The following is an 18,718-nucleotide window of genomic DNA, read 5'->3' as shown; positions in this document are numbered from 1 at the left end:
ATAATAAAACTAAAGGTACTACCAATGGACATCACTGGGAGTGGCCCAATATATCAAAATTAAAAAATAAAACAAAAAGACAACTTATGGGGCTAGAGTAACAACACAGTGGTAGGACATTTGCCTTGCATGCAGCCAACCCAGGATGGACCTGAGTTTGAATCCCAGCATCCCATATGATCTCCCCCAAGACTGCTAAGAGCAATTTCTGAGCACAGAGCCAGGAGTAACTCCTGAGTGCTGCCGGGTATGGCCTCAAAACCAAAAAAAAAAAAAAAGACAACTTATGAGGGGGTAAAATACTTATATGTGATATATCCAATAAAAAGCATTAGCAGCCAAGATATTAAAAATGCTCATATAGGGGTTGGAAAATAGTGCAACAGGCTCCCCCAGCACATGCTTTGCAAAACAAAGCCCTGAGTTCAATTCCTGGCACTGCAAAGTCCCCTGAGCACAAACAAGTGTGGCTCAAAAACATAAAACAAAAATTCTCACACAACTCAAAAACAACAATAAAAATAAGATCCCACTCATCACATAGGAAGGATATCTGAACAGAAATACTTTCCCAAAGAAAATGAACAAAGGCCACAGGAAAACGTGTGCCCCATTACTATGATCAGGGAAATGCAAGTTAAAACTACAGCAATCAACTAATACCTATGAGAATGGTCTGGAACAAAAAGACCAGATATCGGTGTGGGGGGACACTTTGACCTTAAAAAGAAAATCTTCTGGTACATAGTAGTGGGAATGTAAACTGGTTCTGTCACTCTCCATGAAACACAGAATAACATAATGAAAAACATAATTAAAAAATTAAGATCAGGGGCTGAAGAGATAGCACAGGATGTAACACAATGCCTTGCACACAGTCAACCCTGGTTCAATCACTATCACTGAAGATGGTCCTATGAGCATCACCCAGGAGAAATCTCTGAGCACAGAGGTTGGAGAAATAAGCATAGCCAGGTGTGCCTCCAAAATTCAAAAACTACAAAGCTAAAACATGACCTATATATGATTTATCAAGTTCTTTCCCAATAAGATAGCCATGTCAATGCAAAGAATTTAAAAACACAACTTAAAAAAATATCCATAGACTCCATTTTTTGGTGTGTGTTTTTGTGTGTTTTTGTTTTTTTGTTTTTGATTTTTGGGTCACACCCAGCAGCACTTAGGGGTTACTGCTGGCTCCACACTCAGAAATCGCTCCTGGCAAGCTCGGGGGACCATATGGGATGCCGGGATTTGAACCAATAACCTTCTGCATGCAAGGCAAATGCCTTGCCTCCATTCTATCTCTCCGGCCCAAACTCCGGCAGCTCCACTTACAACAGAGAAGTCAGGGGAGAGAAAAGTGAATTAAGATGTGTCAGAATGATAGGACAGCAGAAAATGTGCTTGGCTTATACACAGCTGACCTAGATTTGACCCTCAATATCCCAGATGGTCCCCGGAGCACCAATTCCTGAGTGCAGAGACAGGAGTAACCCTTGATCATCACCAGGTAAGCCTACCATCCACCAAGAGAAATGTGTCTATATGTCTAGTGGAGTACAACTTTGAGTGTCAGAAATGACGCCATGGGCATTTGTGACAAATGAGTGAAACTGAAAAGGATAATGCCAGGTAAAATCAATCCAAAGAAGGCACTGGAGAAATAGTACAGAACATAGGCTGCCTTGCATGCAGCCAAGTCAGGTTCAAACCCTTACATTTAATATGGTCTCTGAGCACTATCAGAAGTGATCCCTCGATCCAGGACAGACAGTGGTTTGAATCCGGCATCCCATATGGTCCCCCATGCCTGCCAAGAGCAATTTCTGAGCATAGAGCCAGGAGTAACCCCTGATGTTGCCAGATGTGATCACCCCCCCACCAAATATATGGGGCCAGAGACATAGCACAGTGGGTAGGGCTTTTGCCTTGCAAGTAGCTGACCCAGGACGGATGTTGTTTTAAATCCTGGCATCCCATATGGTCCCCCAGCCTGTCAGGAGCAATTTCTGAGCACAGAGCCATGAGCAATCCCTGAGCGCTACTGTGTATGACCCAAAACCTAAAACAAAACAAGAACAAAAAAAAGAAGTGATCCCTGACCACACAGTCAAGAGTAAGCCCTGAGCCCCACCAGGTGTGGTCCCAAAAACAAAAATAATGGTAATAATAATAATGAGAAGGAGATAGACAAATGCCAGAGTATTTCCCTTAAAAGTAGGACATAAAGTGTTTTTAGCAAAGGAACAAAGGCAAGCCAAAACTAACTGTTGGATTTTGGCTGTAGAACTGAGGTTTTTAGGGAGGACAAAGGATGGAAGCAAAGGGCAGAGGAGTCTATTTAACTGAAGCTGAGAATTTTTACTATCATGGTAGTGGGCCTGGTAAAGAAATGCACATTTGGGCCAGAGAAAGTATACAGTGGTTAGAGAACTTGCCTTGCATGCAGCTGACCCAATATGATCCCGAGCACCCCAAGTAGTCCCCTGAGCCCACCAAGATTGATTCTTGAGTGTAGAGCCAGGAGTAACCCCTGGGCATTGCTAGGTGTGCCCCAAAAACAAAAAGAAAAACCCCTAAATATGTACAATGTTAGAAGTCAATGTCACCTTGATTTAAATATGCATATACATAATACTAATCAAACCAACAGGAAGAAAATTAAATATGTTTAATTTGTACTTACACTTCCAGCCCAAACTTCAGACGCTATCCCGGCCAGCTTATAGTAGACATATACTGAATCACCTTTTTTAAAGTTCACAAAACGACAATCTGGGCCTATGAAGTCTTCCAGGGCCTCTCCCCGGTACATTAACACTAGAGATTAAAGAAAGAGAAAAAAAAACTCCCAATGAGGATCAATTTTCATCATTCACACTGATTTGTTAGGCAACAGAAAATCGAAACACAACTTTGTTGGGCATAAATGCTCTTGGACCACTCCCGTCTCCTATGGACAGTGCTTTGCTGTCAGAAACCCTGACACAAGAAAGCTGAGAATTTCACCACTCATGGCTGGTCTGGGGGAAAACTCTCACTAACCCGCTAGTCCTCAACCTAATCATCAAGAGCTTCATGTTACAGGTGGATAAATGTAGGAACAGATGTTAGCTAGCTTCAGCATGGCAGCATCTTCGGGGACCAGAAATCCCCAAAGGGATCAATTAACTTGAACTAACCATCAAAAGGCACCGTTTGTAAATAGCTGGAACTGTTCCCTGGAAGCAAGCAGTAAACACTGTCAGTTTCATTTGTGGCCTTGTTGTGCTCTGCTTCCCTTATCCAGATAACATCCAGCCACGGGGATCACCCTGCATGGGGCTCCAATAACATTACAAGGTGAAGTGCCCATAGAAAATCATCTTCAAGTCCATAACTTGAAGGCAGTTTCCAAATGAGGAAGATGTTCTTAAATAAACAATCAAAAGTAAACCTATGTGGGCCTAAGACACAGAACAACTGATAGGGAGCTTGCCTGATACACAAAGGACCCAGGTTTGATCCTTGGTATAGCAAAGGGTCCCCACCCCCAAGTACTATCAAAAGTGATACCAGTGATACCAGTGATATCAGGAGTGAATTAGGAGAAAATTATGAGTATTACTGGGCGTGACCACAAATGAAACAAAACAAAACAAAAAGTGACAAAAAAAAAAAAAGCAATCAAACTCTGAGAATAAAATACTGAGCTAAAATAGCACAGTGGAGATGGCACTTGCCCTCCATGCAGTGGACCTGGATTAAAAAAAAAAAAGGGGGGCCGGGAAGGTGGCGCTACAGGTAAGGTGTCTGCCTTGCAAGCGCTAGCGTAGGATAGACCATAGTTCGATCCCCCGGTGTCCCATATGGTCCCCCCAAGCCAGTAGCGACTTCTGAGCGCATAGCCAGGAGTAACCCCTGAGCATCAAACGGGTGTGGCCCAAAAACCAAAAAAAAAAAAAAAAAAAATACCAAAATTCTGAGAACTGCTTGGTGGTTACCTTCCACCTTAAAACAAAGGACTTAAATCACACATTGGATCTAGAAACCAGTAGTGGCAGTTTCTTTGTATTGAAAAAATACAGCTTCTTTTTTCCTTGCTTGTTTGTTTTTTGTTTGTTTGTTTTTTTGGTGTGGGGAGGTTGTTTTTGAATCACACCCATTGATGTTAAAACTTATTCCAGGGGCCCGGAGAGATAGCACAGCGGTGTTTGCCTTGCAAGCAGCCGATCTAGGACCAAAGGTGGTTGGTTCGAATCCCGGTGTCCCATATGGTCCCCTGTGCCTGCCAGGAGCTATTTCTGAGCAGACAGCCAGGAGTAACCCCTGAGCACCGCCGGGTGTGGCCCAAAAACCAAAAAAAAAAAAAAAAAAAACTTATTCCAGGCTCTAAGCTCAGGGATCATTCCTGGCTGTACTTGGAGAATCATATGGGATATACTAGTAATGGAACCCAAGTCAGGTGCATGCAAGCTGAGTGCTCTTCCCACTGTACTATTAGTAGGCCCTAGCAGTTTCTGATGTAGGAGGAAATGGGCAACAAATGCAATTAAGAACAGATAAAAAGGGGCTGGTGAGGTGGCGCTAGAGGTAAGGTGTCTGCCTTGCAAGCGCTAGCCAAGGAAGGACTGCGGTTCGATCCCCCAGCGTCCCATATGGTCCCCCCAAGCCAGGAGTAACCCCTGAGCATCAAACAGGTGTGGCCAAAAAAAAAAAAAAAAGAGATCAGAGAAAAAGGAGAAAGGATAAGTAGTACTTTTTCTAGAAATAACAAAAAAGAAATTAGAATCTATCTTTAATTATGCATTGAAGGAGGAGTTATAGAGCAAAAAAGGGCTTAATTAGATTTGGAAGCTAAAATCTAATGTGATTTTTTTTTGGGGGGTCACACCCAGCAGCACTCAGGGGTTACTCCAGGCTCTATGCTCAGAAATCGCTCCTGGCAGGCTTGGGGAACCATATGGGATGCCAGGATTCGAACAAATGACCTTCTGCATGAAAGGCAAATGCCTTACCTCCATGCTATCTCTCCGGCCGCATAATGTGATTTTTTTTTTTTATTGTTTTGGTTTTGGGCCACACGCCAGCAATACTTTCTAGCAGGCTCACAGACCTATCTAGGATGCCGGGGATCCAACCAGGTCAGCCACATGCCTTACCCGCTATGCTATATCCTTCACCCCTAAAATCCAATGATTTTAATATACATCAATATCCTAATTTAAAAAAATACTGGATGGGGGCTGGAGTGGTGGCACAAGCAGTAGGGCATTTGCCCTGCGTGCCACTAACCTAGAAGGGACCACGGTTCGATCCCCCAGCATTGCATATGGTCCCCCAAGACAGGAGCGATTTCTTAGCGCATAGCCAGGAGTAATCCCTGAGTGTAACCAGTTGTGGCCCAAAAAGCAAAAAGAGAAAAAAGAAAAATACTGGATGGTCAGCTACATTGAAAACGGTGGAGAATTTAAGACCAGGACTTTACTGGAATTGGAATGGTAAGATTTTTCTTGTTTCCCCTAAAGATCATGAAAATTTGTAATTACCTATCAAAATGACAAAATAATGCTCACATGGACAGCGTGCGCACACACACACACACACACACACACACACACACACACACACACCTTGCTAAATCCTTTGCACAATCCAGTGTGTGCTCAGCAGCTGCCTGTGCGTTTGGTTACATCTGTTTGGACACATGCCACTTCTCAAGGTCTACTCCAACCTCGGGGCCCGTCCAGCACCCTGTGTCGCTCTGAGGGAGCATCCACAATGTCATTCTCCAGAGATGCAGTTTGAGGGACCCAGGTTTCCTTTCAACCAAGAATCCCAGTTTGTAGATTCAACCTGGAGTGCTAAGAACCTGGGTCCGCTCAGTGAGAAACAGAAAGAAAAAAATATCAGGCAAAGGGGGTGGGGGAGATCATTTTTTTTTTGTCACATGTCATTGACATCAGCCCTAGATTTCCCTCCTCCTGGAATGGCTTCAACACACACACACACACACACACACACACACACACACACACACACACACACACACACACACACACTCTTTCATTCTTTTCTTTGCAGGTATTGTTGAGCTACACACTTCCATTTTTGAAATCTACTTTTGCATAATACCAGTTTGAGCTCAGCATCTCTACCTAGTCCAATGGGTCCCCAGCCTTCTCCTCATGTACATTTTCCTGCCTATATCTGGATCCCGGTTGAAGGATGTTTCCCAAAGCTGATCTCGGTCCTTAAGAATGATCTGGGTCAGGCCAATGGATGGGAAGCAGCTCCCCAAAAACAAGTTATGAGGGCTGAAACTAGCTAGCCATGCATGTCAAGTCACGACGCCTTGAATCATCATCTCTCCCTCCGAGTGAACAAGGCACTGAACCCCTGGGCACCCCCAGCCCAGTCCGGGGGTGTCCCTGGGAGGTGGGGGGACCAAATTCTGCTTCCTGAGTAAGGAAGAGGAGCTCTATCCCGGGAGGGCCACTGCAGACAGATCTTCGGCCTCTTTAAAGGGCTCCAGATTTTGGCCTTTTCCTGCGCCCTCTCTAGAGCCTGGCTGTGCGCAAGGAAACCTTCCAAGCACAGAGAGGTGACAGCGCTGAATGAAGCAGAGCCAAGGCGAAGACGTGGGCACCACCAGGCTGCGTCGGGGTCGCACACCCCAACTATACCCAAATCCAAAGCCCCCCCCAATCCGATGCAAACGAAGGGCCACGAGGACCAGCGCCCAGGGGGCCTTTCCTAAGCTTACTCGGGGGGCTGGGGAGGAGGCTCTGCCCAGCGGGAGCTCTGGGCGCATCTGCCCAAGGCTGCACCCCGCGTGGGGTGGCGCGTGGCGAGGCGGCGTGGACAGCCGGGGTGGGGTGAGCGCACGTTAGAAACGGCCCCGGGGTGGGGTGCGGGGGACCCCATCTCCAATCCCACCCCTACATCGCTCATCTCGGTGGACCCAGGAGCACCAAATCGCGGCAACAAGTGGGAGAGGAGCCCCACCGGGCGGGCCCCAGTGTTTTTTGGCCCGAGCCCGCCGCCCCCGCCCCCCGCGCCCCGACGCGCCCACTCACTGCTGCACTCGTCGTCGGCGCAGACTTTGAGTTCGGAGAAGCGCCGGCCGCGGCCCGCCGAGCCCTCCGAGCCCTCCGATCCGGGGGCGCCGAGCAACAGCAGCAGCAGCAGCAGCGGGAGCGGCCGGAGCGGCCGGAGCGGCCCGAGCAGCAGCCCCGGCGCCGCAGCCATGTTAAGGCCGCTCCGAGCCGGGACGCGGCGGGCGGACTCCAGGCCGGGGCGGCGCCGGGGCGGGGCGCGGGGCGGGACACGCGCCGGGGGCGGCTCCGGGCGACACGTCAGCAGCGGCTGGGGGCGCCGGGGGTGCCCCCCTCCGGGAGGGGAGGTCAGAAGCCGCGGCCCCCGGTTCCCGCAGAGGCAACCGCCGCTCTCCGCACTGTGGCCGTGGATCGGGCCACCCTCAACCACCACCCGCTCCGAGGCTCCGGGGTCCCCTAAGATCTAGCCTCGGTTGCACCCCACACACCCACACACACACACACACAAACACAACCTGCACCCCGCCCCTGGGGTGCGTGCTCGGCGCCTCCTTTTCCAAGCTGCCACGTCCCACCCACGGTTTGGTGGCTCTTACCTACCTTTGCGGGGTGGCTTCCTCGCACGTGCACCCCCCCCCCCCCCGCTGGATTTCTGCTTTTCTTTCTTTCAGAAATAGGGCGTAGAAGGGGGAGGGGGTTCTGGTACCCTGGCACAGCTTCAGTGTCGTCCCAACTTCATTCCGAGGGGGAAAAGGGATTCGCTCCAACCTCAATGCTGAGTATCCATTTCTTTTTTATTTTTTATTTTTTAACTTTTTTATTTTATTTTATTTATTTATTTATTTATTTTGGTTTTTGGGTCACAACCAGCAGTGCTCAGGGGTTACTCCTGGCTCTGTGCTCATAAATCGCTCCTGGCAGGCTCGGGGGACCATATAGGATGCCAGGATTCGAACTATAGTCTTTCCTGGGTCGGTTGCGTGCAAGGCAAACGCCCTACCGCTGTGCTATCTCGCCGGCCCCTGAGCATCCATTTCTTGCACTAGATCCTGCCCTGGGTGGAGACTGGAATTAGGACAGGGAAAGCAGCTCAAAGTATGGTAGAAGCCAACCACACAGAGACTCTTGAGAATAATGCACTGAGAGGCCCGAGAGATAAAACAGCTAGGTAGGGTTTAGATATCATAGTCCTGAATTCAGTCCCTGGCACAGAATAGGGTCCCCTAAGCCCTGCCAGGAGTGACCCCTGAGCACAGAACTAGGAGTAAGCCTTGGGCACAACTGCGTGTTTCTTAAACATAAATGTCTTTGTAAGGGGAAACGAATGCCAAGGACGATTTCTTGAGTGTTTTTCTAGGGGACTGACGAAGACCCGCTCCTTCTTGTCTCACTTTTAGAGATGAGACTGTGGGAAAGCATTAGCGTGTTTAGGGGGGGATAGATTTGAGATTCAAATCAAAGTAGCTTTGTATTGGAGCCACACAGGGAGAAGCACATGGTGGCTTATTCTGGGAGACGCTTCTGGTTATACTATGGGGCTTGTGGAAAACGGGAGGACCAAGTGAAATGGAGCTGAAGGCTCCAGCAGGCAAAGCACACATCTGGCCCTTGGAGCTGTCTCTGGGTGCCTTCCTTTAACTAGCCCGATCAGTCTCTCGTCAAGCAACAAGCGATGCTGGTACTTCCTGACCAGGAGAAAGTCGCATTTAAGTTTCAAAGTGATTATTATTTACATGGACGACAAGCTGTATCCCCCACAAAGGGCTGCAAGTCTACAGGGCAGCTAGGGGAAGCCGACTACAGACCTCTGACCCCCGATTTTCAACTTCCTGTGTTAAATAACACAGTTGAGGAGACTTGGCTACAGTTCTAAGGGCGTAGACACATGCTCTGCATGCAGGACTCTGTGTCTGAGCACCCACAAAAAAAAAAAAAAAAAAAAGGAAAAATAAAAGTAAAATTATGCTCTTGTCACTGACACCTGTTTTCTGTTGCCTGGCAACTGAAGTTCATTCAGATGCTGACATAAAGTTTTTACGAATCACCCCGAATCAGGCCCATTCCAGGGTTCCCTACACTTAGTTTCAGTAGCTTCATTGAGGTGTCACGGACACACAAACTGCCCATGCTGCAAGTGGCCCGTATGTTCCCTCTAGGAGGCCTCCCAATAATCAGGGTCACCCTGAAAGTCCCCAAGTTGCAATCATTCTCCCCTCTACCTGTTTCCTAACAGCCTTTAGTAGCTTTAGGCTCACGGTTTTCTAGGACTTGCTATCAAGGGGACCTAATTGTTTGGTTTTGTTTTGGAGGCTACACTCAGCAATGCTCAGGAGTTACTCCTGGCTCTGCATTCAGGAATCACTTCTTCTGAATGTGCTTCAGAGACCATAGGGTGTTGGAGATCAAAACTAGATCAGCTATGTGCAAGACAAGGGTTTTGCCTGCTGTTCTATTGTTCAGATTCTATGAATTTAATTCTTTTTTTTTTTTTTTTTTTTAGTCAACTTCCACTCTGCAAATGCCTTGGAAATACATTCATAATTTGAGCATGTCTCGCCTAGCCCTACCACCAGAGACCTTGATCCATTCCCTATAAGTAGGTTCCCTAAGACTGAAATAAGTTCCTCTATTCTTGTCTTTCTCTGACTTAAAAATGTCTCATTTTGAAAAGATTTTTTTTACTCCCCTGTAGTGACAAGAATCAAACTCTGGGTCTCACACATTTCTGGCATGAGGGCTACTGATGAGCCCCTGCACCCTGGATTGTTTATTTAATATTATTTTTTAAATTGAGGGGATAATACAGAAGGCAGGCCAAGTATGGATGTGGCCTATCTGAGTTTAAGTTCCACCTCACCCCCAAATGGTCTCCCATGCCTGGCAAGAGTTAGTTAGTTCCTGAGGACAGAGCGAGAAAGGAGAAAGCTATAAGCATAGATAGGTGTGGCCTCAAAACAAAACAAATTAAAAATGAAAGTGTATTATCTTATTATATTTGCCCATAGCTGCTGATGTTCATAAGATATTCCTGATGTTGTAGTCCAGGAGTGACCCTCCTGGTAGTGTTCAGGAGACCATACATGATATGGGAAATACACAGGTGATGCTGCTGAGGGTCAGTGGGCTGACAGAAAAATGCATTATCTCCTTTAATATTCCTCTAGTCCTTAACTAGCTTTTAATCACACCTTTCTTCTTGATAGAATGGTTTTCCCAAAGTGGAACTTTTATATTTCTTCCATCAATCCATTAGAATTCTAATTTCTCAACATCCTTGCCAACTCTTAATACCTGCCTTGTTATTGTTATTTTAAATTATATTTATCCATTTATGAATTGATATGAAATGTTAGATATGATTTGAAGTTAATAGTTCTTTAATCTATTTTTTGTCCTGTTTTTGAGAAATGTTGCTGCCAATTTTTGTTTGTTTGTTTTGGGCCACAGCCGGTGTCACTTGGGTTATTCCTGGCTCTCCGCTCAGAGCTCCAGGCTTAGAGAACCATATGGGGCACCGGGGGATCTAACTGAGATCCATCCTAGGCTAGCGTGGGCCAGGCAGACACCTTAACCCTTGCGCCACTGCTCTGGCCCCTCACTGCCAATTTTTACTTGGGCTTTTTGTTTCTTCTTTGGAAGATATCAATTCTTTAAAGCAAAAACAATACTAGACTGTGATATATATATATAGCATATATGTGAGTAAATTTTATGACCACAATAAAATTCATGGAATAGATATGACAGTATGCTTGTGTAAGTTATCAGGGAAGTACTTAAATATGACGAAAAGATATACTGTAATAAGTAAAAGCTTCATTTTACAGACCACATAGCAATAATAATATCAACAAAACCACAGAGTTATAGCTAGTGATTCAACAAAGAGGATTAATACAGTCTTAATCTAAAAGGAAACATCAAGAGAGAAAAAGGGCAAAGCAAAAAGCAGATGAAACAGACAGAAAGCAACAGCAAGACTAGAGATCAAAACCTAATCACAGTATTGAGGCCAGTGGTTTTCGGCCATTTTACCCTGCTGGACCAGCTTGTGTACAGCAGTGTTGAAAACCACTAGCTTAAGCCATATCAGCAATCAGGGAAACAGGACAAAGGTAAAGGTGCTTGCCTAGCATGCAGTTATAGTTCAAATCTTGGCACTATAGATGGTCCTTCAGGCAATGTCAAGAGTGATCCCTAGGCACAGAGCCAGGAATAATTCCTGAGCACCGAAGAGTGTGGCCAAAAGAATTAACACACACACACACACACACACACACACACACACACACACACACACACACACACGAAAGAAGGAATCCAAGATAAGGCTTGAAGATGGTTCAGAGAACTGGAGCTGCATCCCTGAAAAGGTGTGTGAAAGTCAGTCTTTATTCATAAATTTTTAAAGAGGCTTCATTTGAATAGTATAAAACAAAACAAAACACAATAAAAACCAGCTTGTCCACTAGCTGGGTATTAGAGAGTAAATAAGTATTAAATGTTAAATTATTGCTCAACAGGGGCCGGGCGGTGGCGCTAGAGGTAAGGTGCCTGCCTTGCCTGCGCTAGCCTAGGACGGACCGTGGTTCGATCCCCCGGTGTCCCATATGGTCCACCAAGCCAGGAGCGACCTCTGAGCGCATAGCCAGGAGTAACCCCTGAGCGTCACTGGATGTGGCCCAAAAACAAAACAAAACAAAAAAATTATTGCTCAACAACAATTAAGAACTACTGATAGCAACAATGGCTAGGAGATCCCAAATGACATAGGTCAGATTAAAATAAAAACATTGTTGAGGGGGAGCTAGAGTGACTAGAATGCAAGTAGGATGTTTGCCTTGCACTCAGTCAACCTGGGTTCCACCCCCCGCATCCCATATACAATTAGGAGTAATTCCTGAGTGATGAGTTAGAGTTAGAGTAACCCCTGAGAACAAATGAATGTGGTCTGAAAACAATAAACAAACAAACAAACACTGCAAAATTCTGGGGCTGGAGCGGTAATGCAGTGGTAGGGCGTTTACCTTGCACAGAGCTGACCTGGGACAACCCGAGTTTCGATCCCCCCGGCATTCCATATGGTCCTCCAAGCCAGGAGTGATTTCTGAGCGCAGAGCCAGAAATAACCCCTGAGCATCACCAGGTATGGCCCCAACCCAGAAAACAAACAAACAAAACACTGTAAAATTCTACTTATGTACAAATACTGAAAGCTGGAACTAACTCACAACAGAGTATATGCATGGTGGTCTGGTGACAAGAGTAGGAGGCAAAGGATGAACACAGAAAACATGGGGAGTGAGAATATTGCCTCTTGTGCTTGGGTGATGATTTTCAGATATCTTTACATGGGTCAGAACTCAGAAAACTGGGGCCAGAGTGGTAGCACAGCAAGTAGGGTATTTTCCTTGCACAAGGCTGTCTGAATTCAATACCTGGCATCCCATATGGTCCCTCGAGCCTGGCAGGAGTGATTTCTGAGCACAAAGCCAGGAATAACTCCTGAGTGCTGCCAGGTATGTCCCCAGATACAAACAAACAAAAAGAACTCAGAAAACTGTGCAATGTTAGTACTTCCTTATCATTTATATCTTACTTAAACTGTCTAAAAATGGGGCCAGAGAGATAGCATGGAGGTAAGGTGTTTGCCTTGCATGCAGGTCGGTGGTTTGAATCCTGGCATCCCATATGGTCCCCCGAGCCTGCCAGGAGCCGATTTCTGAGCATAGAGCCAGGAGTAACCCCTGAACGCTGCCGGGTGTGATCCAAAAACCAAAACCAAACAAACAAACTGTCTTAAAAAGTCTAGTATGAGGGGCCAGAGCAATAGCATGCAGTAGGTCATTTGCCTTGCACAAGGTCAACCTGGGATGGACCCAGATTCAATTCCTGGCATCCCATAAAGTCCCCTGAGCCTGCCAAGAGTGATTTCTGACCACAGAGTCAGGAGTAGCTCCTGAGTGCCACTGGGTATGGACCCCCCCCCCCCCGCAAAGTATCTATTATGAAAAGCAGCTGGAAAGATAGTATGGTGGAAAAATTATTTGCCTTGACAAGACTGGCCAGGTTTTATCCCTGGAAACGTATGTGGTCTTTTGAACACCTCTAGGAGTGACCCGAGTTCATGGCCAGGAGTAAGCCCTGAACACCACCGGGTATGGCCCCAAAAACAAAACAACAAACAAACAAAAGTAATTGAAGAGCTATAAATTAGGTAGAGTCTAAGAAAGGTTCTAATTTTTTAAATATTAAGATTGGTTACAATATAATGAGTCAGACAAATAGCAATTTGAGGGGCATCAGATCAACCTCCGCCATATAGAGGCTGGAGACATGGTTTGCTGCTGAACTCTCAAGGCTACCCTCTCCCTTCTTCCCATATTTCTGGCCTGTGTATAGTAGGTGTGAAATGAGTCATAATCTTGGCCTTGCTCTGATAGCAGAGGATGATTCTGGCTCTTCATGGGATTGTACTGAGTGGAGACTCCTTAAAGAGAAACAGCTCTCTCTCTCTCTCTCTCTCTCTCTCTCTCTCTCTCTCTCTCTCTCTCTCTCTCTCTCTCTCTCTCTCTCTCTCTCTCTCTCTCTCTCTCCCCTTCCCCCACTGATCTTTTTGTTTTTGTTTTTGGGTCACATTCAGCAGTGTTCAGGGGTTACTCCTAGCTCTACACTCAGAAATCGCTTCTGGCAGGCTCAGGGGACCTCAGGCTATGGGATGCCAGGATTCAAACCACTGTCTTTCTGTATGCCAGGCAAATGTCCTACCTCCATGCTATCTCTCCGGCCCCTGATCTTTATTCTTAAGAAGGGGGGGGGGATCGTAAGAAATCTGTCACACAATAAGTGCTCAAATATATTGTGGCACAAATTCTATGACCCAAATTTGCCACAAATTCTAAAACCCAAAGACTTCCAAAGAAGACGGTTACTAATGTTGGTGGGATTTGAACTTGGCCTTGATGAGGTAGGATTCAACTTCAATAAAGAGGGGAAAGAGCAAGTGAACAAGCAATAGAAGAGAGAAAAATGGAAGGTAGTCTTTGAAGGGCTGCAAGGAGTCCTCATATTACAGGAAGAAAATTATTTGATGCCCAAGAATAACATGATTGGGTCAACTTGAGCTTGATGCCTGCCATTACTTGTAGTCCTCAGAGCATTACTGGCCTGAACCCTTAGCCCAGGGCCAGCTATAAACTCTGAGCATGATCAGGTATTGGCTAAACCTTCCCCCTGCAAAAAAAAAATTAAAGTGGGGACTGGAGAGATAGCATGGAGGTTAAGATGTTTGCCTTGCATACAGAAGGATGGTGGTTCAAATCCCGGCATCCCATATGGTTCCCTGGGCCTGCCAAGAGCGATTTCTGAGTGTAGAGCCAGGAGTAGCCCCTGAGTGCTGCCAGATGTGACCCAAAAAAAACAAAACAAAAAAATACATTAAAGTGATTCTTTTATTTTGTTTGTTTGTTTTTGGGTCATATCCAGTGACGCTCAGGGGTTACTCCTAGCTATGTGCTCAGAAATTGCTCCTGGCTTGGGGGACTATATGGGACACGAGGGGATCAAACCACAGTCCATCCTAAGCTAGCAGGTGCAAGGCAAATGCTAGCCTTACTGCTTGTGCCATCACTCTAGTCCTAAAGTAATTCTTTTAAAGATGGTTTAGACTTAAAAGAGTAGTGAAAAAAGTCATAAGACTTTAATGGACAGACTCTCGTAAGTGCAGAATCACTGTAGAATATGAATTAATCTCTTGGCTTGAAAGTCAAAGATAAGGCATTTTTTTGTGGTATACACAGTTAATAGAGTGAAGTACTCCATAATTATAAAGCCATGTCAATGATTATGCCCTCCAGGGACTGAGTCATATGGAAGGCCTCATCTTCTAGAAGCACATACTATTTGTCTAGTCGTAACAAATATTATACCAATTTCTATTGTACAAAGAAAGAAATGCAAACATCTGAAATTGTCACTAATTTATAGATGTATGCACAAGTTCCTGTTTCCTGTTCTGCTTGGATTTACCTTGGCACTATATTCACAGAAGCCAAACATTTGGTGCTTTCAGACAAATAGAACAAATTCCAGGGTGAGGCTAGCCTAACTCAATTTCTACAAGATATTTGGTTTTCCATATTTCCAGTTTTCTAATATAATGTTTTTGTTTAGCAGGATAATAGTGAGAGCAAGACATATTGTCAAAACTTATGTTTATAGGGACCAGAAACGTAGTATAGTGGGTAAAGTGCTTGCTTTGTATGTGGCCAACCCAGGTTCTATCCCTGACACTAAATATAGTTCAATGAGCACTACCAGGAGTAATTCTTGAACACTGTCAGAAGGTTCAGTTCCCAACATTGCCTCATTCCCAGATAGGTTACCAGGAGCAAACCGAGTTACATGCCAGGAATAGCCCCTGAGCACTGCAGGGTTAGCCCAAACATTAAAAATAAGCAAATAAAGAATCAGAACTATTGTGTTCTACTTGGAAAAAAATCGGACTATTGTTAAAACTTAGTGTTTCTTTAAAAAGCAAATGCCATGAGTACAAAAAAATGATGGTTTGTTTATGTTGTTTAATAATTAGACAGTAAATCACCTGACTCTTAGCTGACACATGTAACTATAGTTATAGCAAATCAATGACTTGTCAGTAAGGAAACATTTTTAGTTAGTACTTGCTCTAGAAACTAGCTTTCTTCTAAAAAGACACAAGAGGGTTAATTGATCTCCCATGCACACCTGAAAAGGCAAATCTTCCCCTGGAGACAGGAAGGACTGTAAAGAAAAAAGTATGTTTTTGAGGATAACAAATAATCACAGTAGGTAGACCTGCTAGAGATCACACATCCACAGAAGGCAAACATCCTTCATAAGCATTTAAATTGTCATTATGACATTGTAATTTCCATTATGATATGAGGAAAGGGAATACAAAGGACACTATGAAGACATGAGTCAAATGTGGACAATAAGCAATTAGATATAGAGTTTTACCTGCCATTATAAAAGCATGTTTTTATTTAAGTCTACATGGATTTCAATGTTGTGAAATACATAAAAGATTTAATGAGCTCAAATCAGAATGATTAAGGACAGAATCTTATCATAATCATAACCTGGTACCTCACTGATTCCCTAGAACAATGCTGTGCAATATCCTACACACATGTAAGTTAAGATTTCTAAAAGTCACATTAAAAAGATAAAACAGGGGCTGGAGCTATAGTACAGCATAGGTTGCTTTTCTTGAACACAACTTACAGAGGTTCCATCTTCAGCATCCTATATGATTCCCTAGCCCTCCAGGAGTGAATATTTGTTGTTGCAATTTTGTTGTTGTTGTTGTTGTTGTTTTTGGAGCCATATTTGGCAATGCTTAGGAGTTACTCCCAACTCTGCACTCAGAAGTTATTCCTGGTTGGCTACATTTCTGGCCCTGTGATACTATTACTCAGACCCCATGTAAAAATCTTATTAGGCCACTTCATCTCTTCCAAGGTGTGACTCTGTTTAAATAGTTCCCTTTTAGGATGGGAGAAGCAAAGATTCAGGGGAGTCTACACCATTATGTTGTTCAGCATAGCTCTGGGTAAAATTCTTGCAATGGGCTGGAGAGATAGCACAGGGGTAGGGCATTGCACTTGGCTTACTCAGGACAGATGGTGGTTTGAATCCTGGCATCCCATATGATCCTCCGGGGCCTGCCAGGAGTGATTTCTGAACACAGAGCCAGAAGTAACCAAGTGCCACCAAGTGTGACCAAAAAAATTTAAAAAAAGAAAAGAAAAATTCTTGGAATGGATTTATGCAGTGCTGGATATCAGTCGTACCAAGATTTTAATATAATTTGTTTGGGTGGGGACACACCCTGAGGTGCTAGGGAGCTACCACTCGTGCTGGGAGTTTCTCCCAGTCATGCTAGGACCAGCAGTTGGCTGCACGCAAGCACTGTACCTTATCATTTGAACTATATCTTCTCTCATCCAAGTATTATAATGAATGACTTTAAAGTTACCTCCCTACAAATCTGCCCTTTCCTAGTTCAGCATTCTGCTATTATTTTTAAAAATAGGAAAGAAAAAAAAAAACATTTAAAAGGGCTTACACTTCTGTCACAGATCAAGGCCCCTCGTACTGCAAACACATGGTCATCCATTAGTCTCTGTTTTTCTGGAGCTCACCACTCTCTCAGCCCTTCAACTGGCCCTCATTTCATATTGACCATCTAACGATTGATAATATCTATTTCACAGGGCTTGTCATGCAGGGTCTTCTGAAAAAGTGACTTGAGATCTCTACCCAAGAGCGACCACAAAGGAGGAGGAAACAAATTCTCGTTCACAGTGTTGGGGAGAGAGTCACACATCAACTCAAAGCCAAAACTTGAATAAAAGAAGAGATCTCAACAAAGCAGTTGGGCGTCAAACAGAAACTGTAAAGGTCAATTACTGGGATTGAGTGACACTGTGCTTTTATTTCAAGCCCCATTTTGGCTTTCACTACAGAAGGTGCTGGGGCTACTATGGCTAGGTCCTTCAGAAAGCCTGTGGTGCTGGGCCATGCATTGCCTTCCAATGCAAAGCCCTCTAATATCCAGGCAGTTCATTGTGCAAACATCTGGGGTTGTTCCCCTCACCCAACTGCGGCTGTGCTGACCGTAGTTGGATGAGGGGAACAACTTCAAACGCATAACTATGGAAGAGGTCAGTCCCGGTCCTGCCAGGGTCACTTCCTGTGCCTTCAGGAGACTTCCGGGCCGAGAAGCGGAAGTACTAGTTGGGGGCGGGACCTCGCCGGACGCCTCCGGAAGTCGCCATGCTTTGTACATGCTCACACTGAACTCTCAGGAATCGGATCTGCTTCCGGTCCGCGTTGCGCTCTCCTGCATCTCGGGTCCAAGTGGCCCGAGAGCTTGGCTGGAGGCCGGTACGTATCGCCGACGTGGTGCTCGGGCCGTGGCGTGGCGGAGGCAGCCGTGACCTATTGTTTTCTTCAGGTGCCCGGAAGTCTGGAGTTTCAGGAAACTGAGCGGGGGAGGGCGGCGCGTCGTTACCATAGCAACGGCCGGCTGCCCTTCTAGCTCTTTAAAGGCACTTTAAAGGGACCGGAGCGGTGGCGCAGGGCGTCAGGCGTCCGCTTTGCGCGCACTAGTCTAGGACGGACCGCGGTTCGATCCTCCAGCATCCCAGATGGTCCCCCAAGCCGAGGGTGGTCCAAAAACGAAAGAAGAAAATATTCCCAACCCCACACCCTCGTCTCCTGCCTTCTGTACACAGTTCACTGACTTCTTCTCCCCTAGTCCTTTGATGTCCCCCCCCCCTTTTCTTTGTGGTTGAGCCCAGCTCTGTAATTTTCCCCAAGTTCTTCTGTTATTCCTGCATGAAAAAAGAAGAAAGTAATAGCCCCATTCCTTGTGAGTTTTTCCTGCTCTAGCGAGGTAACCCATAAATGCTAGTTATAACAACAAAAACTACTACTACTACAACTACTGTTGCACTTGATCATTTTTTTGTTTGTTTTGTTCTTTTTTTTTTGGGGGGGGGGTTTTACACCCGGCAGCGCTCAGGGGTTACGCCTGGTTCTGCTCAGAAATTGCTCCTGGCAGGCTCAGGGAACCATATGGGATGCCGGGATTTGAACCATCGACCTTCTGCATGCAAGGCAAACACTTT

General features: G+C 45.5%; 1 protein-coding gene across 1 annotated transcript in view; it reads right to left on the bottom strand.

Moving 5' to 3' along the window:
- Window positions 1-7,262, bottom strand: part of MIA3 (MIA SH3 domain ER export factor 3) — a 45,136-nt gene extending 37,874 nt beyond the window's left edge. The window contains exons 1-2 of the mRNA XM_049770251.1: window positions 7,062-7,262; window positions 2,690-2,823 (exon numbers count right to left, since the gene is read on the bottom strand). Of these exons, the coding sequence (XP_049626208.1) occupies window positions 2,690-2,823; window positions 7,062-7,233 (306 nt within the window). The 5' untranslated portion in view covers window positions 7,234-7,262. The remainder of the gene's footprint in view (window positions 1-2,689; window positions 2,824-7,061) is intronic.
- Window positions 7,263-18,718: the final 11,456 nt, after the last annotated feature.

The sequence above is a fragment of the Suncus etruscus genome, chromosome 3 (assembly GCF_024139225.1).
Source record: "Suncus etruscus isolate mSunEtr1 chromosome 3, mSunEtr1.pri.cur, whole genome shotgun sequence".
NCBI classification, from domain to species: domain Eukaryota; kingdom Metazoa; phylum Chordata; class Mammalia; order Eulipotyphla; family Soricidae; genus Suncus; species Suncus etruscus.
This window is presented reverse-complemented; position numbering and strand designations above follow the sequence as displayed.